General features: G+C 41.5%; 1 protein-coding gene across 10 annotated transcripts in view; it reads right to left on the minus strand.

The window, feature by feature from the left end:
• Positions 1–23830, minus strand: part of LOC146658663 (CUB and sushi domain-containing protein 3-like) — a 257048-nt gene that overhangs the window by 48699 nt on the left and 184519 nt on the right. For 8 of the 10 annotated variants that reach the window (XR_014913740.1, XM_085422378.1, XM_085422376.1 and 5 more), the window contains 11 exons: positions 22622–22767; positions 22178–22258; positions 21327–21440; positions 15873–16061; positions 15598–15756; positions 14168–14356; positions 11982–12164; positions 10960–11154; positions 9969–10142; positions 6699–6872; positions 2647–2820 (listed from right to left, as the gene is read on the minus strand). Coding sequence is in view for 9 of the 10 variants with exons in the window: in XM_085422378.1 (XP_085278504.1) it covers positions 2647–2820; positions 6699–6872; positions 9969–10142; positions 10960–11154; positions 11982–12164; positions 14168–14356; positions 15598–15756; positions 15873–16061; positions 21327–21440; positions 22178–22258; positions 22622–22767 (1778 nt within the window). In the remaining variant the exon portion in view is untranslated. The remainder of the gene's footprint in view (positions 1–2646; positions 2821–6698; positions 6873–9968; positions 10143–10959; positions 11155–11981; positions 12165–14167; positions 14357–15597; positions 15757–15872; positions 16062–21326; positions 21441–22177; positions 22259–22621; positions 22768–23830) is intronic. The other 2 variants (XM_085422379.1, XM_085422377.1) reach the window with 1 other exon arrangement.

The raw sequence follows: 23830 nt of genomic DNA on the forward strand, positions 1-23830 counted from the left end.
TTATGGATTCAATTTATAATCTTTATCCTTTTCATCATAAGTGTGCTGTAATCATGTAGTAATGGCTCCTGGCAAACCTTTCACACACATCCTTTAATGATCCTTTTTCGAAGATCATGTAAATAATCTTTGGATGCACATCTTTTGACGACTGTAATATTTACATAAGCCAAAGTTAATATTCATTTCTTGGCAACATCTCCATCTTGAATATGTATGATCTCTGTACATGTGGTTGCTATGGCACTGAGATGTGTATAATCATGCCAACGCACTGCAGGAGATGAATTATAACATGCAGTCATTCTTAATTAAACTATAATACCACACTTTACACAGCTAATTCACAGTGACGGTTTCGTCATAGGCAAGGCAAGGCAAGGAAAGTTTATTTGTATAGCACAATTCAACAACAAGGTGATTCAAAGTGCTTTACAGAGACATTAGAAACAAGAACAAATAAAAAGCATGATTTAAAATTGAATAAAACAAGCAAATAAACTAACTAACTAATTAACAAACAAACAAACAAACAAACAACAGTATATAAAATCAAAACAGATAAAATCAGAACAGTAGATAAAATCAGTAGTTAAATGTAAGTTTTGAAATTTAAGCTTAAAGTGTGGATTTGGTGCTTTATTCAAATGCAGCTGAGAACAGGTGAGTCTTCAACCTGGATTTAAATAAACTGAGTGTTTCAGCTGATCTGAGGCTTTCTGGGAGTTTGTTCCAGATATAAGGAGCATAAAAGCTGAATGCAGCTTCTCCGTGTCTGGTTCTGACTCTGGGAACTGATAAAAGACCGGATCCAGATGACCTGAGGGATCTGGATGGTTCATACTGGGTCAGGAGGTCATTGATGTATTTTGGTCCTAAACCATTCAGAGCTTTATAGGCCAGCATCAGAACTTTAAAGTCTATCCTCTGACGGACAGGCAGCCAGTGTAAGGACCTCAGAGCTGGACTGATGTGGTCCACTTTTTTGGTCTTAGTGAGGACTCGAGCAGCAGAGTTCTGAATGAGCTGTAGTTGTCTGACTGATTTTTTAGGATGAATGTGTAATGTGTTTCCTGGTTCTTTTGCCTATATTGGATCTACCGTGGTCACGAATTCTGTGAGTGTGAGCCGTATTTCATGAACATCTATTTTACTTTAACATGTCACTGAGTGTTACATCAACACATTCTTATTTTGCAGCAGTTTAACTCTTCCCGGGTCTCATCACTCGGGCTGCTTCTGGAAGACGTGAAGTCTTTTTGTCTTTTGGTTGGAGCTTGGTTTCCGTAATCGCTGCCTCTCAGTATGCTCACATGTGAGTTAATAATAGAACTGTTGATGTGACCTAATCACTGGCTTTTTCTGTTTGTTCTGCAAACATGAAGACAAGAGAGCACAGACTATATTTGGCATTGTCAATAATAATTTCACCTAACGCTTGAAAAAAACCCCCCCAAAAACACACTGTCACAAATCCACAAGCATCTATTTTGGAAGCAGTTACAGTTACAGTCCCTAAAACCACACTGCTGACAAGACGGTTCACTCAACTGAATGTAGACGAGGGTGAAATTAAGTCCAAAGCAACATCAAGGTTAATCAATAATGCAAATGCGACAAAGCTGGCATAATGTGAGAAAATTTTAGTGGGAACAAACAAGCGGATTTTGACAAAGGGAGTCATGACAGTTTAATATCATCTCACTCTATCTTTCACCAGTTCCATCTCTGCAGTGCCATTTGGAGTAATGAAAACTGTGGCTCTTCATATCTAATTGCCAACAAAAAGCATGCCAAGAGGAGAGGTATTTTTAAATGGGCAAAGTCTGGCAAATCTAGTTTTGGTCCACTAGGTAGGAGACCAATTAAAACAACAGTGGATACTACTTAGATGCATTTCTCTAATTTGATGAATTCATGATGTGTTTTCTATCTTCTTTTCTGTGAATTTTTAAACTAGTTTACACCATTTAGTACCTATTTACACCGAAACAAAGATTCTTCTTGGAAGCAGAACACATTGCTAATGAGCCTAACACAGGCAAACTACAAACAAACAAAAAAACAACCTGACACACCCAATAAGATCTCTCCCACTGATTGCAGTCTGAGCTTTTTTGCCTTCAAAATAATCTCTCCCTGCAGCGCGGGGAGAAACTAGCTGTAAAACCGTAGAAACAATTTCCCAATTATAGTCCTCTTACCATACATTCTGCTGTAAGCTCATTATTGCTGTTTCTCTTCTTTTTTTTGCTCTGAGGCTTAGGCTCCAGATGTTGCCGCCTAATGCTCTGCCCAGAGAGCGGAACAGGTAGGATCTGCTCTCATTCAGATCAATAGATGTCTGAGCTCCTCCTCTACCCATTCTGCTTGTTTCTCCATTGCCTGTGCTGCTGCAAGCTGGCTGCTGATTGCTGAATGATCATGATACATCTGCTGGCTGCTGAATTCTTGTGGTTTTCCCTGCTTCAGACCTGAATAATCACAAAGCTCCTGCAGAAGCTAGTGGGACCAGGCTGTATTCCATTTCAGCTTACTGGCAGCTGCCTGTTCAAATGATAAACCTTCTAGCCTCTGTTCTATGAAAAAATTAAGAAATTTTCTTTTGCATGTATATGCTGCAGGTGTTCTGTGGCTGGACCTTACCCCTGCAAGTTGGCGGCTGGTGGCTCCACTGACGGTTGGCCTGGCACTGAGCTGTGGAGGGTCCTTCCAAGGTGTAACCTTTGTTGCAGGAGAAGTGCACCACATCATTGTAGTTGAAGCCATCGCCTGTGGTGCGGCCATAGATAGGGCTACCAGGGTGGCCACATGTGACAGCTTGAGTTGAAGCACATCACCCAGGTAACATGACAACAGCAGGCGTGAAAGAGGAAAATGACAAATAAAAGGCAGCAAAGAAGGGTTACAAAGAAAATGGAAAGGAGAGGAGGTGAGACAAATACAAAGTGGGTGGGAAAACAGAGAGAATAAGGTAGAGAGAGAAAATTCAATAAGAATGATCGAGGTCATGTACAGTGACACCTATCACAGAAGAGTCATTATCATACAATGAACCTCGGAGGGCAACGGGGGAATTAGAAGTCAAGACATGATCTCCACTGTGAAAGGGCAAACAGCACATTTTAGAGCATCAATAGGCGAATCAGAGATTGAAACAAATTACAAGGTTACGTATCGACTAAGGACTGATTTCTGTGTTTGCCAAATAAGAAGTGGAGTAAGACACTCTCAGCTTTGGAACAGAATTATTACTTTATAGAAATATGTTATATCTTAATGGATGCTACAGCAAATCTTTGTTTATTGATCTGTGTTCAACAGTACAATTAAATCATTGTGTTTTTGGCTAAACATGTCATGCAAATATATATATTTGCTATTCCTTATAAAATAATCAAATTAAATCCTTATTATTTAAAAAAAGGAGAAAAAAACAAATGGACTTAGAATAAAATATTCATTTAATTGCATTGCATTATTTTCCCCTGTGCAGGAACGCCTTCTTCTGTCATATTTCTAAACAACATGGGTCAGCAGAGGAGCCGATGAGACACATTTGAGCGTTTCACCATAGACAGGATAGCTTGTAAGGAGCCGCCTGCACATCCACCAATGTTTTATTCATTTGACTATATTGTGCTCAAATTTTCATGCAAACAATGCCTGCCATGCCTGCGACAAGCAATCAACACAGAGGCAGGAGGCTGTGTTGTCAGACACTCACGTGAATTAAACGCAAAGAAACCTGTCCATCTGAATTCAGATTTACACCCCCAAATAAATATATATATATATATATATATATATATATATATATATATATATATATATATATATATATATATATATATATATATATATATATAAGCTGATCTACAATACGGCAGCAGTGATCAGTGAGATGCTTGGCTACAAGTTGAACAGCCACAAGGGGCAGTACCCTCCATGGAGAAGGAGGCTAGAGGGCAAGATCAAAGTAGCACGGAGGGAGGTTAGCCAACTAACAGAGTTGCAGAAAGGTGCGACAAATAAGGTGCCTAAGAAATACAGCAAGCTGTCCATACCTGAGGCCTTGGAAACTGCCAAGCAAAGACTCACAGCCTTGGCCAGCCGCTTGAGGAGGTACACCAGAGAGATAGAAGGCAGGAGAATAAACCAGCTGTTCTCCACAGAACCAGCAAAGGTGTACTCTCAGTGGCAAGGGAACAATAAGAGAACAGCACCACCAAGGCTGGAGACGGAGCAATACTGGAAGAGCATATGGGAGAAGGATGCAACCCATAACGGCAATGCTCAGTGGCTAGTGGATCTGAGGGCAGACCACAGCGACCTCCCTGAACAGGGTCCAGTAACCATCACAGTGGCAGATATCCAAGAAAGGGTCTCCAGTATGAAGAGTTGGACAGCACCAGGGCCCGACATGGTTCACGCCTACTGGCTGAAGAAGCTGACTGCACTCCACGAGCGTCTGGCAGCACAAATGAACCAGCTGCTAGTTAACGAGAGACACCCGGAATGGCTAACCGAAGGTCGGACGGTCCTGATCCCCAAGGACCCCAAGAAGGGACCGGTCCCCTCCAACTACCGACCAATAACCTGCCTCAGTACTACATGGAAGCTCCTGTCAGGCATCATATCGGCTAAGATGAACAGGCACATGGGTCAATACATGAGCGGGACACAGAAAGGAATTGGCAAGAATACCAGAGGTGCAAAACACCAGCTACTGGTAGACAGAACAATCAGCCGAGACTGCAAGACCAGACTGACCAACCTGTGCACTGCCTGGATTGATTACAAGAAGGCCTATGACTCAATGCCCCACAGCTGGATACTGGAATGCCTAGAATTGTACAAGATCAATGGGACCCTAAGAGCCTTCATCAGGAACTCAATGGGGATGTGGCGTACAACACTAGAGGCCAACTCCAAGCCCATAGCACAAGTTACCATCAAGTGCGGGATCTACCAAGGAGATGCTCTGTCCCCACTGCTGTTCTGCATAGGCCTGAACCCCCTCAGTGAGATCATTAACAAGACTGGCTACGGATACCGACTATGGAACGGAGCAGTTGTCAGCCACCTCCTGTACATGGATGACATCAAGCTGTATGCCAAGAGTGAACGAGACATCGATTCACTGATCCACACTACCAGGCTATACAGCAATGACATTGGAATGTCGTTCGGACTGGAGAAGTGTAGCCGGATGGTAACAAAGAGAGGGAAGGTAGTCAGAACTGAGGGGATTGAACTACCAGAAGGCAACATTGCAGACATAGAGGACAGTTACAAGTACCTGGGGATCCCGCAGGCAAATGGGAACCATGAAGAGGCCGCTAGAAAGGCTGCAACCACCAAGTACCTGCAGAGGGTCAGGCAAGTCCTGAGGAGTCAGCTGAATGGTAAGAACAAGATCCGGGCCATCAACACATACGCCCTGCCCGTGATCAGGTACCCTGCTGGGGTAATAGGCTGGCCAAAGGAGGAGATAGAAGCCACTGACATAAAGACAAGAAAGCTCCTGACCATGCATGGAGGGTTTCACCCCAAGTCCAGCACCCTGAGGCTGTACGCTAAGCGGAAGGAAGGGGGCCGGGGACTGGTGAGTGTCAGCACCACAGTCCAGGATGAGACAAGGAACATCCAAGAATACATTGGGAAGATGGCCCCAACTGACCGAGTGCTCAGTGAATACCTCAGGCAGCAGAAACCCAAGAAAGAGGAGGGAGACGAGGAACCATCATGGAAGGACAGGCCCCTGCACGGTATGTACCACCGGCAGATAGAGGAGGTGGCTGATATCCAGAAATCCTACCAGTGGCTGGACAAAGCTGGACTGAAAGACAGCACAGAGGCACTAATCATGGCAGCACAAGAACAAGCTCTGAGTACAAGATCCATAGAGGCTGGGGTCTATCACACCAGGCAAGACCCCAGGTGCAGGCTGTGTAAAGATGCCCCAGAGACAATCCAGCACATAACAGCAGGGTGCAAGATGCTAGCAGGCAAGGCATACATGGAACGCCATAACCAAGTGGCCGGCATAGTGTACAGGAACATCTGTGCCGAGTATAACCTAGAAGTCCCGAGGTCAAAATGGGAGATGCCCCCAAGGGTGGTGGAGAATGACCGAGCTAAGATCCTGTGGGACTTCCAGATACAGACGGACAAAATGGTGGTGGCTAACCAACCGGACATAGTGGTGGTAGACAAACAGAAGAAGACGGCCGTAGTGATCGATGTAGCGGTTCCGAATGACAGCAATATCAGGAAGAAGGAACACGAGAAGCTGGAGAAATACCAAGGGCTCAGAGAAGAGCTCGAGAGGATGTGGAGGGTGAAGGTAACGGTGGTCCCCGTGGTAATCGGAGCACTAGGTGCGGTGACTCCCAAGCTAGGCGAGTGGCTCCAGCAGATCCCGGGAATAACATCGGAGATCTCTGTCCAGAAGAGCGCAGTCCTGGGAACAGCTAAGATACTGCGCAGGACCCTCAAGCTCCCAGGCCTCTGGTAGAGGACCCGAGCTTGAAGGATAAACCGCCCGCAGGGGCGTGCTGGGTGTTTTTTTTTTATATATATATATATATATATATATATATATATATATATATATATATATATATATATATATATATATATATATATATATATATTTAAATTGCAATCAAACACGATTGTGTTAGAGTACTTACGGATACACACTGGCAGATGTCCAGACCAGCTGTGGTCTTGCTGACAGATTTGTACTGAGGAGCCAATGAGCCTAAATCCAGGGTTGCACTGGTAAACCACCGTGTCTCTGTAACCATAGTTTTCTCCAATCACCTGTCCATTCACAATCTGCTCTGGAACGCCACAATGACCGGCTGTAGGGTGGTGGAAAAAAGAATACAATAAATATGTTTATTAAATATTTACACATCTTTCTCAGACAGACCAATCGATTCTTCAGCATCAGTCATAGAGATTTATAAAACTCTGATAATAAGGAGGCTCAGTTTTTGCTTTTCCTCAATCATTCATGTGGTGCTTCAGTGCTCGAGTTCAACTTTCTATCATTTGTATGTGTTGGAGAATGAAAAGCCTCAAGTGGCTCCCGCTGAACTGACAAATGATAGCTGCAGGGTGGAAACACGATTTTAATTGTGTTACCATGTTTGAATAACTTTAACAACACTATCATAAAACGACACGACTAAATTGGTCTTTTTAAAGATCTTGGAATTATACTGTGGTCCAACAAAACCAGTTAGAGTATTAGCTAAACATATTGGAATTTGGAAAGCATTTTTCAGCTCATTATCTCTGAGTTTCCATTTCTAAATTTGTATAATCAGCTGCACTTGTAGTGATAACTTTGCCGTCCTCATCGACAGTAGACAGAGAAACGCATGTGAAACTTAAAATCTGCACAATATGCTCATGCACATAATCGTATTACTTTCAGCTACAATAAATCCCTTTCAGAGAGCAGGAATCTTGCTGAGATTTGCATTGCCACTTAAAACCTGGGATATTGCCCCTGACTGTGAGTCTGATTTCCCTAATTCACTCCTGCACCCAGAAGCTCAGCCGAGCATTTTATTATCACACTCTATTTGAGAGCAGCCAGATTCTGTGAAGATCGTGCTGAAGTAGGCAACTATCCCGAAAGGTCCCTGGCTATGTTAACCCTGTCAGTCATATCGCTAAACAAGCTAAAGGTGCCCTCCTTCTAATGAACTGAACCAATCTTGAGCTGAGCTGGGACCGCTCTGCAACTCTGCCGCTAACTGACTAATATAATACATCTGTGAGGCAAATATTCACATTCTGCTGTTGGGCAGGACTGAATGTACAGAGCTGTGATGAGCCATGCTAAGCTAAGCAGTAGCATGCTGTCCCTGTTTATACAAATTCTACTAGTGCAGCTTAGCAAGTGTTTTACATTTTGACAGAAGCTGTGGCTCTTCAGCTGCTCTCACGTTTCAAGTTTCACAAGGACAGGATTTACTTTATACTCTACAGAAACCTGCTCCAAGCACTTTTAACAAAGGTATTTGATAAAAGTGCTTGCACATATGCCTTAGAGACCATCTTCTAATGGGATCACACCATAACAAATCCATCAATACAGTGCTGTGCAAAAGTCCTGAGCCAAACCTAATATCTTTATATTTTGCTTTTGAAGACTCAGAGTTTCTTGTAATGTTTGAAGTGGTCTTGAGCAAGTAGTTTTCCAGGTTTTCTGAAGGTCTTTTAAAGTTTTACTTTGGACACATTTTCAGCCCAGTCCTTGGACCTGACCATTTTCAGAGGGATGGGTTTTTTTTTCTTCTTAATCCATTTAACATTGACCTGTGACTTATCCAAAAAAAGCACCAAACTTAAGTGATGAACCAGTGTTGTGGGTACGCATAACATAACTTATCAAAGAACCAATCTTAAATTGCATCTTTAGGCACCGTGTTACTAGCAGTCTATTAGAAAAACACAACATTTCTTCCCATTTCCTTAACAGAATCTATAAACAATAAAAGTGAAAAAGAACACAGTTTGATTGTATTTTTCAACCAACAAAGTGATTCCCAAAGCTATTAATCAAAAACCCGCAAAAAATGCACCTCCTTAAGAAATCAGGAAAAAAATCCAAGACCTGAAAAAGGACCTGAGTGTTGCATATAGCCCTTCAGTTGATCCTTCTACTGTTTGCAAAACCTTCATCAGAAATGAAGTGGCTGTCAGGAAGCCACAAAACAAAGAGCAAAGGCTTAGGTATACCTTACTTGGCATTTTCTATTTGAAGCTGCTTAATTTTTCAGAATGAGACTGATCAACAAACACACTGCTAATGCAGTAAAAGCATACCTGGATAGAAAAACACACAGTGGAACGCTATCAGAAGCCCGGAGAACTACTCCTGAAGACTATTCAAAGAAATGACAAGAAAGCATGCCTAACAGAGTTCAGACTATGATGAAGAATAATAATGGATTGGATTTATATAGCGCTCTTCAAGGCACCCAAAGCGCTTTACAATACCACTATTCATTCACTCTCACATTCATACACTGGTGGAAGCAGCTACAGTTGTAGCCACAGCTGCCCTGGGGGAGACTGACAGAAGCGAGACTGCCATATCGCGCCATCGGCCCCTCTGGCCAACACCAGTAGGCAAGTAGGGTAAAGTGTCTTGCCCAAGGACACAACGACCAGGACAGAGAGCCCAGGGATCGAACCGGCGACCTTCCGGTTACAGATGCGATTCCCAACCCCCTGAGCCACGGTCGCACGAATAAAGGTGATCATACCAAATATTCACTTTTAAGCTCACTAGAATTGTACAATCTCTGTTTTTGCCCCATGTATGTTTTACATATTTAATTAAATCACTACACCCATTTTCAATTTCATTGCAAAATGTAAAGAAACTCAAGACTTCTCAAGGCAACACTGTACACTGACATTTATCCCTTGAGTATCTACCGATCACTCGGATCATACTTTAACTGTTGAACTCAACTACAGTTATCTATTTGTTCCACCTTGCACTGTTACTCTGTTCTGGTATCAGCGTCTTCACAGACTAACACGCAGACTCACAAAGTTAATATATTTTTCCAGATACACCATCGTTGGTAGTAAAAAGCTAATTTGACCTCATAATCTCTACAAGGTCTGAAACAGTCTGATGTGTTCCAGTGGCATCACTGAGTCGCAGCATGATGACAAACATGGTATCATCAATGATATCGTCTTAATGCTTTACATTTTTTTGCCAAACACACTTGGCAACAGAGGCAATTATAGCCACCCTCTGCTTCCCCATCTGGTTCTATTCTGGACATGTTTGCCCAATCAAAAAAAAGAAAAAAAAAAGAAAAAACCCAGCTCATACTCTGCCAAAGCAGAGTGCCAGCAGTTTTTGACCTAGGTCAAGGATGTGCTTAAAAAGTTAAAGACAACATGTAAACCTGGCTTACCCAGGCACTGAGTCTCCATTCCACTCCAAAGGCCAGACAGGAGACACTCTCTAACTGTAGATCCAGTTAAAACATAGCCAGGGTTACAGCTGAAAATGGCTGATGCTCCGAAGGTAGTTTGGGTCCCAATTTTCTTCCCATTAGGAGGAGTGGGAAGATCGCCACAGGAAATGACTGCAAAGAGATGAAGAGTAAGGAGGAAAAGAAAAGGAAGAGCAAAAAGATGAAGGAGGCACCGGGAGAATGAGCAAGAGAGAACAAGAATAAAGAGATAGAAGTTGGCTTACATCTTCAGAGTCAATGGGAGAGCACAGTCATTTACGCCCATCTTGCCAACCTTAATGCGTTAAAAGAGTGACCTGTACCATTTCATGGGGAGGATAATAATGGTTTGCCTTTGTCCCACCATCTTTCATCATGTTGGCTAGCATCACCTTTTCACGTTACACTACCCATTCAGCTTTTAGCTTCTCTAAAAGTAGTTCCCATGGCAGCGATGAAAAGCTTTTATTTCCGATTCTCGTAATAAACAATATCTAACCTAAGCTGAGACAGCAATAGGTGAGGAGCACAAAAGTGAGTCTTTGAGCTGGTGATTAACTGAGCTGTGAATAAGGTATTCATTCTTCAAGTCTCGTAACCCCCACATTCTATGAATCTAGTGTACTCAAGGCAAGGCGGGACATGGATTTTTCAATTTGGCTCAATGACAATGTTAAAATGCTTTCTATTCCATTTATTCAATGAATCGACAGACGTGCTCAGCGAGTTTGTGAAGTGGCATTTCGTGCTACGTGTCTGTCCGATGAATGTCTTTTTTACAAGATAATGCGAGAATGAACCACAGGAAAGCGGAGTTAATTTCTGGGAATATTATTCTTTTGGCTCAGTTCTACGTTTATCCCGTTTCATTTTTTCCTTTCCCCACTTATGAATTTGTGAGATGCACAAGCGCTGCATATTTTGTGTTGCTGCAACCAAAGTCACTCACTTCTACACCGAGGCCTCTCGTTCCTCCAGCTCCACACTCCGTTTGCGAGGCACTGGATGTGGGCGGGGCCCACACGATAGTATCCAGGGTTGCAGGTGAAGATTATTTTCGTCCCATACTCATAGTGCGAGCCATTGACAATCCTCCATTTCCCGTGATCGAGGGAAAACGGGCTAAGACTGGGGCACGGCATCACTGAAAAAAAATAATAAAATAAGAATTATTTTATGGGCAGTTACTACGGGAGTTTTGGATTATTCCAATGGATTGACTTTTGTATAATTTTTTTATCCCTTATGCACACACCGCAAAGCAGAAGCATAAACTAATCCATGTGTTGCAGTTATACAAATGTTCTTCCACAACAAAGCTATTTATGAATTGGCACTTTCTAAAACCAAATGAGTTTCAAAACAAACTCTGTTTCCCTTTTCACTGTGAGACACATATACAGCAGGGAATAAACAGTGGTCTCAACAGAAAACAATGCTGTCAATCACTCCCTGCACTGACTTTCAAACTTGGAGGAGTTGCACTGGCATGTGAAAAGACTTACCCAGCGCCAGCTGCAGAGATCCTTTCAAGCATTATTCCCCCTTTCGTCCATGCATCTTATCATGATCCAACAAGTTGGGATTTTTGTAAGGAAACTGCAACTTGCATGTTTTTATGACAGCAGTCCTTATTACATTAACTCCTTCCATTGCCGTCCAATTTTGGAGAAACCTGTTTTGATATTTTACCTGCTGTTCAGACGATCTCAAACTCCAACTTGTACTGCCTCCAATTAAAGAACAAAAAACCCCAAACTGTGTCTAATAGCTTTATCTTCTTTTGGCTCTCATATATTTGGCCACCTTTGAGTGGAGGCAACAGACAATATGAAAATTTTTAAATGTTTTTATGAACAGAAAAAAAAAAATCCTGCAAGGTTTTTTTTGCAACCTCATTTCTCCAAATCACTATTTTCTCCTCTGCGCTCCCCTCCCCTTCCATCTTTCCAAGGCTTCCTCTCTACTCACCAAAGCATCGGGGTATCTTGTTGTGATTGCTCCAGGTGCCGTCTGGCTGGCAGACTGTGGTCGTCAGCTCTTTGGAGAGCCGGTAACCGCCGTTACAGAAGTAGGTCGCCCGTGTGCCGACGGAGTAATCAGCAGTGAGCACACCTCCGTTCGCTGGCGCATTGGGCACACCGCATGACACAGCTGCAGGCAGCAAGAGGACAATGGTCGACCCACATGTTTATGCACAGTACAAGAGACATACTAGATAGATGCCTGGTGAACACAGGTATGGTAGGCATTCATATATAATCACTATTTTTCAGTTTTGCAAAGAAAAATATATATGTTTGTGCTCCCACCAGTGCAACCTCTTTGTGGTGCACTAACTGTGTGGAATTTTAATTTATTGTTACATTTTTATTAGCTTTTCGAAGGGTGACAGCCTTAATATGTAGGAGTCCAAAAGAAAGAATTTAACATTTAGTACTCAGAAGGTTCCACACCTACCCAGTGTACATTAGAATTATAATGTAAGAACCCTTGTGGTACACTGACACTTAAATTATTTGATTGATGTGCATATTATAGACCTCTTAATGCACAAGACTGTACTTTCACTTGGCAGAAATCAAAGAAATTAGGACTGACCACTTGTGGAAAATTGCATTCGGCTGTCTCAGAGTGAAAGTATTCATACTGCAGGGAGGTTATGAAAATTGAAGTCCCACATAAATATTGCACTGTTCTTATAAGAAGGTATTCAAGAAAGAAGTCATCTGAATGACCAAACAGCTATTCAATTACCGGTATGCCAAATTATACAAAAGTACTTAATAATTAAAACCTCTTATTTTCACTGTGACTCAGTGGGGAATCTAAAAACACACTAATGATGTATAACAAAGTCATTAAAATGACAAGTGCAACCAAAAAAGTGACTGGTTCCAACACCAACTGTTCCTGACATGCAGGCGTACTCGAATGTGCCGAAAAACTTCTGCACAGCATTGTGTCCTTGGAAGTAAGTGCAATGTTAAACTTGCACAGAGCTCAGACCAAACAAAACACTTGAAGAAAGAGACTTTAAGGTGCTCATCATTGGGTCGGACACACTGAACTGAGCCAGGAAACCTAACATCTGAAGGGCCGAACTAAACAGAAACGGTTATGCAAAGACACATATCTAACCACAGAGCTGCGATGATAATTGCATACTGTGAAGCATCAAAGGTAGGAATCTGCCAACGTGGCATGGAGCCATTACAATGCCCGTCAACACCGTGCGAGATAATCAATTGACATTCATCTGAGTACTGCTTAGTTGTAACTTGGCGGATACTAATCAAAACAACTAAAAAGTTTTCCACACTGCAGATGAAAAATGTTGGTGTTTGAAGTGCGATGATCAAAGCTTAGGTGGTTAAAGGGCCTGGTAATTATTTTGAGCCTTTGCTCTTTCTATGAGCAAAACTGATGGATTAATACACCGTGGATTCTCCGAGGTATCCTGCTTCAGACAGAATGAAAGCTTGAACATGCTGTAATGTGATCTTGGCCACTGCATAAAATAACAGATGGACAACATCTGTATGAATGTATCAGTTCATCTGCAGCCAAAGTTGAGTTTGTGCTTTGGAAAAGCGGTGTGCAATTAACAAACTGATGGAATCAATCACACGTGTGAAGTGTTTTTAAATCATTTAAAGTACATGACATACATATTTTCATTTCACTGCATCTTGATGAAATGCAATTGAGCACACCATCTGTTGATATTAATGCTGCCTGAGCATGTGTATATGTGTGTGTCTGTGCTAGCGCATGCAATCATGTGCACGTAAATGCACATATTCCACGTATGCACGCTGAAGAACCCAATTAGTTGAGTAAGGCAGAACAGCAGAGGACATTGCATCCTAATGGCAAGTTAGCCAAAGTAATTTGAAGAAGTGGAAATTGACAGAAGAAGGGAGGATTGATTTCTTTTTCCTTTCCACCTGACAGGACTCTGGGCTCTCAATCAGCCTGGTTTCAGTTCAGCTGCTAACAACACAGGAAGAGGGCTTGGGCTCAGACACTTAGGTGCTTTAAGCGCCTGCCTGTCTGGCTGTTGAGACTAAGGGTACAGAGGCAGTGACCAGAAGAATGGGTAGAGAGGCAGGCTAAAGGAGGAAATAAAAGCATGCCAGAGCCAATGAGCTCACCTTGACATGCAGGAACTGGCGCGTCCCAGGCGTAGTAGCCATAGGTGGTCTTCTTGCACACAGCTGTGCCCTTTCCAATGAGCTTGTACCCCCTGTCGCAGGCCCAGCGCACCACGCTGTTTAGATGACCCCCGGTCTGGCTCACTACAAAGCCATGTTGTGGAGAGTCTGGAGTACTGCAGTACATGGCTATGATAGAGGAGAAAGCAGGGGAGGGGAAGTGGGGAAAAAAAGAGCAAAGGCAAATAGAAGAGAGAGCCAAGAAAGAAGGCGAGGATGAAGTCGAAGAAAGAAAAGAGAGAGAAGGGTAAATAAAGAAGAGGAAAGGATGAGAGGCATTAGCAAAGCACCTCTAGAGAAAAACTGATGAACATTTTTCGTTACAGCGAGGCTCCATTTTCAATGCAGAACAATAATGAGGGGGGAACCGCCCGAGGAGTGTCACGTCTATTTAGAACTTGGGCTATGCACCACGCAGCAAAGGAAGCCCTCACCTATCACATTATTACCATCCCATTTTGGCTTATGGGCATGCACATATTCAATTTGCTTTTAACACATGCAGCGTTGGTGCATTCTGCATTTGTTCCCATCGCCTTCCTTCCTCCGATCTTACAGTCCATTGAACACAAAAAGGTAAATTCGATTTCTCGAATATGACCATCTCGTGGCCCATGTGACGTAAAAAGCTGTGGGAGGGAGGGCTGCGTGCTTCAAAAAACGCTGTCAACCATTCCCTCAAATCAACATGACTTGGCGATAGCAGGGATTTAAGACGAAAGGACACATGCTGGAGTTTGAGTCAGTTCCCATTAAAGTCAATCAAGTCAAGGAGGAGCTTTCCTTACAAAATTCATCACACCAACTTGCTTTCACAGGAACACTCTCGTGCATTAAAGTTAATGGACAGACACCATGAAAAATGAATGTCTTTTGTGCTTTTTTTGTGTTGTTATTGATGCATTTCAAATGAAAGAAAAGATCGCTATGCTGCTCTTGCTTAGCAGCACTTGCTTTATTAAAGAGCTAATTAAGAATTCAAGCCTTTTGTAATTTTAGACATGCAAAGCTGCATGCTGCCCTTTAGTGACTGGTTTCCAGCCTCGTGCTTTTTTTCCCCGTGAGCGCCTATTGCGAGCTATTACCTGTAGAAATTGTTTTTGTAAACTGACTGCATATTAAAAAAAATAAATAAATCAATAGAAAACACAGCACACAGTGATAAAAATCCTTGGGTCATATTGTATTCACGGCCATTTCAAGTAGCTACAGCTGAGGTTCATACACATCTGTCTCTGTTTAGTGTTATTACATTTTCAACTGTCCAAATTGTAGACCCATAGCTCTTATCACTCGTCTGCAGGTCAACATAAAATAAAACCAAATAGCATAGTAAAAAAATAGAGAATGATTATAAACTGGATACATACTTTGATACTCACCCACATATCTGATGTGGAAGCCGCGGCGGTTGGTGCCATGGTCGGAGGACCAGCGCAGGAGGAGCTGGTGGCCTGTGGTGTTCAGGCTGAAGGGTGTTTCAATATCACCACTGAGTGATGAGAGGCTCTGACTGTAGATGTTGGGACCTAAAGGCAATGACAAACAGCATGTGTGCTAGTGGCTGATGTTCTATTAGGCGATTGCCTGTTTATAATTTCAGTAATTTATTAAAAAACAAAAGAACACAAAGTTTTTTACCCACCATCAAAAATTTCCAAGATGTCAAACTCTTTTTCTGTCTGGAAGAGTTCAAAGTGCAAAGTGATGTTGTAGCCCTTCTCCACGTTGATCAGCCAGGAGCACATCTGAAGATTGGGGTAGTTATCAGGATAGCCCGGGCTTAAGATTACTCCTGTTGAGTCAAAACGGACCTCGTGGGCCGGGCATTGGACTGGTGGGAACAGAAACAAAATAAAGGTGAGATTGTTGGAGGAAAAAGAATTGGCAGAGAAAATGAGAAGAAGCAACAGAGGGTGGAAGGAAGATGAAAAGTAGCGGCAGAAAACGAGAGGCAGAGGAAAAAATTAGAGATGCAGTAAGACATGGATGAAGGGAAGATAGAGATGCTTCACTGTGACAGTAGAAATGATATTGTAAAAATAAGTAGTCCTGAAACAATTACATTTGAGCCAGAGTGATATTGCACCTTAGGGGTGAGCTTGTGAGTCTGCCGTTGTCACCAGGCTCCCCTGATATCAATCCATCAAATAATACTCAGCAGGTGAGACAGCTAACTTTGTATGGAAAAATGGTGTGTGTGTGTGTGTGCGTGCGTGCGTGCGTGCGTGCGTGCGTGCGTGCGTGTGTGTGTAGGATTTCGTGTGTATCAGGTCAGAACGTTCCCTTCATTTCCTGTTGGCTGGCATGTCTGAAATAATGACAGTCCTGTTTCTCTCTTTTCCTTTTCTCTGAGTAACAGAAGTTTCTCTTCTGGGCCACTAGTGAAGAAACATGATGCATACGAAAGGTTAATGCAAACGACTGTTCCAGATGAAAAGGTCATTGGAAAGCATCGGACATACAACAGAAGCAGAGAATTGTAACACAAAGCAGTATGAATATTCCCACTGGTGACTCATTGTTAAAGTTTCAACTGGCTGAACTGCAATAGCCTTCGGCTCAAAGATAACAGGCACATATGATCCCAAAAAGAGCTTAAGCCAGTTATTTTCAACGAAACAATACATTTCTTTAAAAAAAAAAAAGAGCTCTCTGTGGGCACAAAGTTCAAGAAGAATTTCTCCATAAATCATCTGAACAACACATATATTAAATGTGTAAATATTTGTACACAGCTAAATCAATATTCATAAATACACTGATGGTATTCATTAGGGTGGCATCAAATCTCAGTACAATCTATTCCGAAAATAAATGAACATAAAAAATTATTGTGAACTAGCAGTCTTTCTTCACTACTATTCTTTGGCTGTTTATAAGACACAGAATCTATATGGTTCTATATTTTTGTTATTTCCTGTTGTGTTTTGGAATATTCCTTCATTTTAACGCATCCTACTTAGCTTAGCGTGGTATATTTATGTGCGCTCTAATAGGCAAAGACAAAGAGCAATGTGTAAATGAATTACTTTAAAAATGTACAACAAGTAGATTGGAATGACATAAAAGCATGCGTTTTGTTTTACAGGGCACAAAAGCATAACTACAAAACCACGGCTCCCACAAGCACTTATTTTTCTCCTCACACCCAGAATGCTAATGTGAACTAAGGGCACATTGCACAGTAGTGGGTGGTGAGTCAGGACAAAGGTCAATCAGTCATATTTGGTCTGTTTTCTATTTACAGTTCATTACAAACAGCTATTTAAAAACCTCTGAAGAATGCACACTTCAAAAAGAAATAACACTGAATACATTTCTATACAGTTAAGTCTGTAGTGCTCCATTTTAACATAAGAGTTATGACTCTCGCTGGAAATATGGAGTTCAATGGGGTCTTTAGTTGATGCAGTTACATCAATTCCTGGTACTATTTGCTCAGCAGCAGCCTCTGCTTTACTGATACCAGTGGTATACTTGTTACAGAGCCTTCACAGTTCCAGGAAAATGATAAAAAACAATTGTTATAAGCAATTTGCTAATTTCAATTCTACAACTTCTTCCTACTGACTACTCTGGAGTTACTAGCCCGAAAACTGTTCATACACTGCACAAATTCCCATTTGCCTCTGGCATTTCCACATGTTGGAGCGCTTTAAGATGCAGACAAAACAGACTCACCTGATAAGATCTAATTCACAGTAAATAGAACAATATAGCTGGTAAGTGCTTGTTATTGAAATAATTGCGCCTCCAATCCTTCTTTATTAAACTAAAGTTGTTGCCAAGCAACAAACACGTCCATCCACTGAGCACAGTTGCGGTTTAAACTGCTTTGCCTGAAACTTGCAGGTAGGGATTAAAATCTGAGTCACGAGAGGCTTCAAAACATTTTAGAAACCACATACTTTTACAGATGCCTTTTATGAAATAGGTTTATAAAATGCATTCATGGTGATTTGGCTCCAGTACAAATGTTGAGCACTGTATCCTACTGTGAGTGATTATAGAGACACTGGCTGAAAAATATATATGTACACTTCTAAATGATCATGAAAAAAAAACCAAATCTAAAATTTATACCATAAATAACAAAAACACTAAATACCCAGTAAACAAAACACAGTGACATATGTTTTCTAATTTAAGAGGCATGTAGCCCTAATTTAACCTACACCTTACCTGGAGTCAGCATTAAGTAGCATGCAGGCTAACATCATTTGTTTAAGCTTAGCCAACAGCAGTTATTATATCTTCCACAGATGTTTTACCTTGTGGAAAACTACAACATTGCTGATTTCACTCAGAAAGTTGCACATATTGAATGCCAATGACACCCAGGGTTATGTATAAACTAATGTCGCACAAAAAAGTTTTGGTACGTATTGCAAAGACGAGGTTAGTGCGTCGTTTGTGTTCCTCCAACATCTATACGAATGTGACAGCAGCCGCAATACGACAACATTTATTGAGTTACACTAAACCTCAGTGTGGCAGATGGTTTAACCATCGCAGCAGTCAACTCGATGGTGGCTCTACCCTTGATTTAAGAAAATGTTTGACCTTCCTCACAGGCTTTTATAAAGACAGAGCTTGGGGAAATATCTTAAAAGCCAAGCATATTTAGGGGTTAAATTGCATAGCCATACAAGGACATTACAGTGTTATCTTAAAAGCATAAAATTACAATTAACATAGAGGCTGACAGCAAACAAAAGCGGAATACAGAGAGCACATGAGAATTCTTTTTCCTGCCCTTTCGGCAAGCTGTGACAAGAAGTGGCTCCTATGCAAGTTTACTGTGGCAGTCCCTTGGATGTGAATAGCAGGTCAACTCAAATTAAGTTCAACTTTACATGTCCCAAGGAGAGCAATTAGTTTCATGCTAGAGGTGGCACAAAGACATACCATATCCAACACGGTAAGATGAATTCTTGAATATAATGAAAAGGCAATCCATGAAAATGTCACATAATAAATTAGTCACTCTACAGCTATCTTAACTATGCTAATATGACGCTCAAAGCAAGATTTAAGGAGAGTCTGAACAAATGACTTGCAATCACTGACACATTTGAACACTTTAAAGATGTTGATTTAACACCTCTGCAGCTTTTTGCATTGTACCAGAGTATGGGCACATTCTCTTAGCAAAACTAATATATTTTAGCAAATAGCTTGGTTTAGCTTAGGTGACTAAGCAGATCCACTTTTCTGGCAAAGTACAGTATTTACATTAGATGTTTTATGATGAATGAGAGCATTTGCTGTCCAACACAAAAATATTTTAGCGCTTCTCAAACAGCAATGTGAATTATTGTGTACTACTTGAATAGTCCCAACGTGTTTTGTAGTCAACTGTAGTCGCTCAAATTAAAACCTGTGAAAATATTTTAAGTGCAATGTGTGAATTTCTGATGCTATGAGCTAGCTGCTCTTGGCAGAGCTCTGTGTAGTCAGTAACACATGACAAGGTGAGCTGGCCGACCAGCCTTGGTGAGATGGCTTGAAATATTGCCCAGTACTCAAAAAGTGACTGAATGCCCTCTTTTGGCACTAGCGAAGTTTATCAGTTTATTCATATTGATGGAAATCAGCTGTTTTAACATACTGCTTGTTGCTGATACCCTTCATGTTGACATAATGTGATATAAGGACTCATACAGGACATATAAAAGATTTGGTGAAAAGAGATCTATATACCATACCTACCCTGATGAAATAAGCAATCAAGCTTTGTTTCGCATCCCCTTTATTCCAGCATGTCTAATAAGCTTATAACATGCTGCTCAACTTCATGCTGCTTGTGCTTTTGTAAATTATTAATATACTGAAAAATGCTAGGTAAGCCCAGTACACCACAAGTGAAGGTGGTTTGTTCTCTTTGCACACAAACACATCTGTCCATCTTAAATAATTCTAACTCAAATTATCATTTTTCAGGTCTCTCACCTTTGTGCCTATGTTAATTGAGCTACCTACTGACAGATGTTAGTTTGTGTGGCTGATTTGGATAGAAAAACACAAGAAAATCTGAGGTTTACGTATCTTGGATCAAACAGTTGCTGAGCCTAATCTTTGCTGTTGCTGTGTTTTTATTGTGAAACCTACCAAGTAATAATTAAAAAAAAATTAAAGTCAGTCAAATTCTGAACACAGAGTTAGCAGCAAAATCACAGCAGGGAGAAAACAACGATATCAAGTCAGGCATCAAGTAACAACAGCCAGGGATAAGCAAATAGGCTCCAAATAACTAGTCGTTCTCTACGTTGCTTTATGAATGCAGGCTTGAGGTTTGTCAAGCATCTGTCATGCCTTGATCACAAGTCCGATGCGATTACTCACTGTTTCTAGAAATACAAAGACAGAAATGCTCATCAAGTCAAGACTTGTAGACAAAGGACTTCAGGGCACTTCAAAAGATGTCTAACCACAGGGGATAGAAGGTTTCAGAGTGCTCTGTTGTGTGGAGCAGAGATTTACTGGCACGACAGGGAGGCTGAAGGCATTTGTTGTTTTGTCTAAACAAAATCTTTGATGCAGGCGACAGGAATTTCTTTTACTTTGCTCCTCGTTTGTAATTCCATCTTCAAAAGAATTATGGGTAAGCAAACATCAATCAAACCCATGAGACCGTTACGTAGGGGTAGAATATCTGTTTTTACAGCACGTGAAAACCTGCTGATCTGTAATTGGTTTCAAACTTACCCACTACAGTAAAACTGCTGGTTGTACGCAAATGGCAGTCTATGGACTTGGATCAGTAGTATTGTTACTCTGAATCTTGATAAATTGGAATAGAGCTGCTTTTTGCCACCTGGTGCCTGCTGGACGAGGCTCTGCTGGCAGTCTGTCAAATAATGCATCAGTGGGTGCTGCTTACTGTAACCAACCTGAGCACTGTGGTGTCAAGCACCACATAACATAAACAGGTTTGCATACACATATATTGTATATGTATGTGTGGGGGGAATGTGTACACACATTGTGAGGAACACTTAAACACACAAACACAAATGCAAAAAAATAAATAAATCAAACACAGAAAAATTTTAAACATACCCAAAGACTCCAAGTCACACTGAATGAAACCAACCTTGACAGACTGGTGGAGGTCCATCCATCTGTAGCCTTTCTCCAAGTCGGCAGGTCAGAATCTCACTGCCCACCAAGGTGAAGCCTGGCTGGCACGTGTACCGAATAATGTCCCCTGTGAGATCATTTACACGTGTAATCGCACACACACACACACACACACACACACACACACACACACACACACACACACACACACACACACACACACACACACACACACGTGCACACAAAGGAGGAGGGGATGTGCAAAACATTTCTGTTAATAGTCCAACTCAAACACAAACACACACATACTTCCACACAAAGCTATGCTAGTAAAAAACTCCTCAGTCGCAGCACTTGAAACAGTAATCAGCAACACATTTTGTAATGAAGATTGACATCCCCTTAGCTAGCCAGAATACTGAAGGCACTTCATTACATTATAGAAGTTAGGCAGAAGCCCATGCACACACACACACTCAATTTTAAAGACAGAAAGTGAAGCCGCCACTAGCCACACGACTTCCACTTCACTTTCCTAATCAATTATGAACACTGAAAATACAAACAGCTTATAAGAAGAGCTAATTAGCCTTACCCTCAAATTAATACTTTAATGCACGGAGCATGAATAGATATAAAATTTCAAACGCGAGTAGAGAAAGATGAAAACAAAGAGCAAAGTGCAAGAAGGAACACATTTTTCATTTAAATGAAATCATATATTTAAAAGATATGTGTATACCAGTGTTTGTATACATAGTTACTTATATATAATTACATACACACAAATAATCTGCCTACTGCAAACTGATTTCACTTCACATTGTCTCTGGCTGGTAAACAAGCAAATAAAATAAGACAAACCTATTTCAAACTCATCATCTTCTGTTAAGATCGTAGCGTTGGCAACAGGAGGGGGTGGCTGACATGTTCTCAGCTGGTACGCTGTTGGGGAAAGGGCAAACAAACTGAATCCTTGAACAGAGTAAGTGCTGTGTGCGCATTTGAAGGCAGAAATAAAGAGAGGCAAACGGTGTCTCTCCCATCATAATGAAACTTGATTAGATCAGAAATTGCCACCTATCACTGTTCATGATCATCAAAAAACAATCACTAATTTAGTTGAGATAGGGAGCGTTTTATTATTAATCAGCTCCTCTTTGAAAGGGTGTTTTAATAGCGCAAGAAAAAAAAAGCTTTAAACTGCATTTATCATTTATCATTAGAGCTGGAAGCAATGCTATGACAGAAGGTACTGAGAAGACTTAGGTTAGGCATGAGGTCTCCACTTAAGTTAGGAGACGTTACCGAAATAATGTAGCTCAAAGAAGCCGCTGGTGCTGAAGTCGCTGTGGAACTTGATGAGGACCTGATTGGCAGTGGTGGACACGCCCTCCTGTACAGAGCTGCCACTAAACTGACCGATTTGGGGCGAGCTCTGGTCAGGTCCGTCCCTAGTGCAGAAATATAGAGGTGGAGAAAATAAAGGAAAGAAATGAAGGGTGGAGAAAGGAGGGAGGCAGAAACAGAAAATCATTTCTTTCCTTTATACACCAGTTTGCTTTAACAAGTTGCTGGAATCAAAGAGCAGGTCAGCGTGTCCCATGACAGACTCCAAAATGTTTCTCAGCAATCAAGAGTCAAAGATATATAAAAATGTATTGAGCATAATTCAATTCAATAAAAAAAACAAAAAACCCATCATCCTAATTACACGGATGCCATGTCTAAGGCATCTCTTGGACAACGTCACACTTTGAGGATTTGGGAAGTGTGGAACTGAAGGAATGGCGTGTACTGAAGTATCTTGTTTGAGCTGGAGCTCAGCCTCAGGATAAAATTCTTGATTTATGAGTAAAGAAAGCTAGCACAAGCAGCCTGCGTAGGTTGGGGTTACAGCATTACAACTGTTTGGTTGAGTGGACCTCTCCTGAAAAGTGGCAGTTAAAGAAAGACAGATACCTAATTAGGAAGCCTCTAGCATGCCTCCCTGAAGAGACATCCGGCACGTCTGACTGGGAGGAGACCCCAAGGCAGACCCAGAACATACTTATACATTCCAGCTGGCCTGGGTGGACCTCAAGATGCCCCAGATAGAGCCTGGAGAAAGCGTCTAAAATGGATGAATAGATAGACGCTGGATTGGATATTGTGACACGTTATATCTTGAACGGTAATTAGGGTTTGCTATTTGACTCACTGGATTAGCTTTAGAGTTAGGAGAGGCTTTTCCTGAGATTTCTCAGGAAATTTACTGACAGCAATCTGTATATCCCTACTGCAACATTAAACTACATTTATGGACAACATGTTCCCCTGCTGAAAGATGAAAAGACAAATTGGTGGATGGCTGTGGGGTAATAATAGAAGCTGTCATTAGCAGTGAAGCCATTTCTGAGCCATGCATTAGCTAGCAGCTCTAAAACAGAGAATCAGCTGCCCTAATGAGAGCGCAGAGAACTTTCAAACCCTTGCAGGTGCATGGCCGTGATCTATGTCTGGAGTAAAATATCATGT

This window comes from Rhamphochromis longiceps, linkage group LG11 (genome assembly GCF_057381845.1).
Source record: "Rhamphochromis longiceps isolate RC_006_pf linkage group LG11, R_longiceps_female_GT1.1, whole genome shotgun sequence".
NCBI lineage: Eukaryota > Metazoa > Chordata > Actinopteri > Cichliformes > Cichlidae > Rhamphochromis > Rhamphochromis longiceps.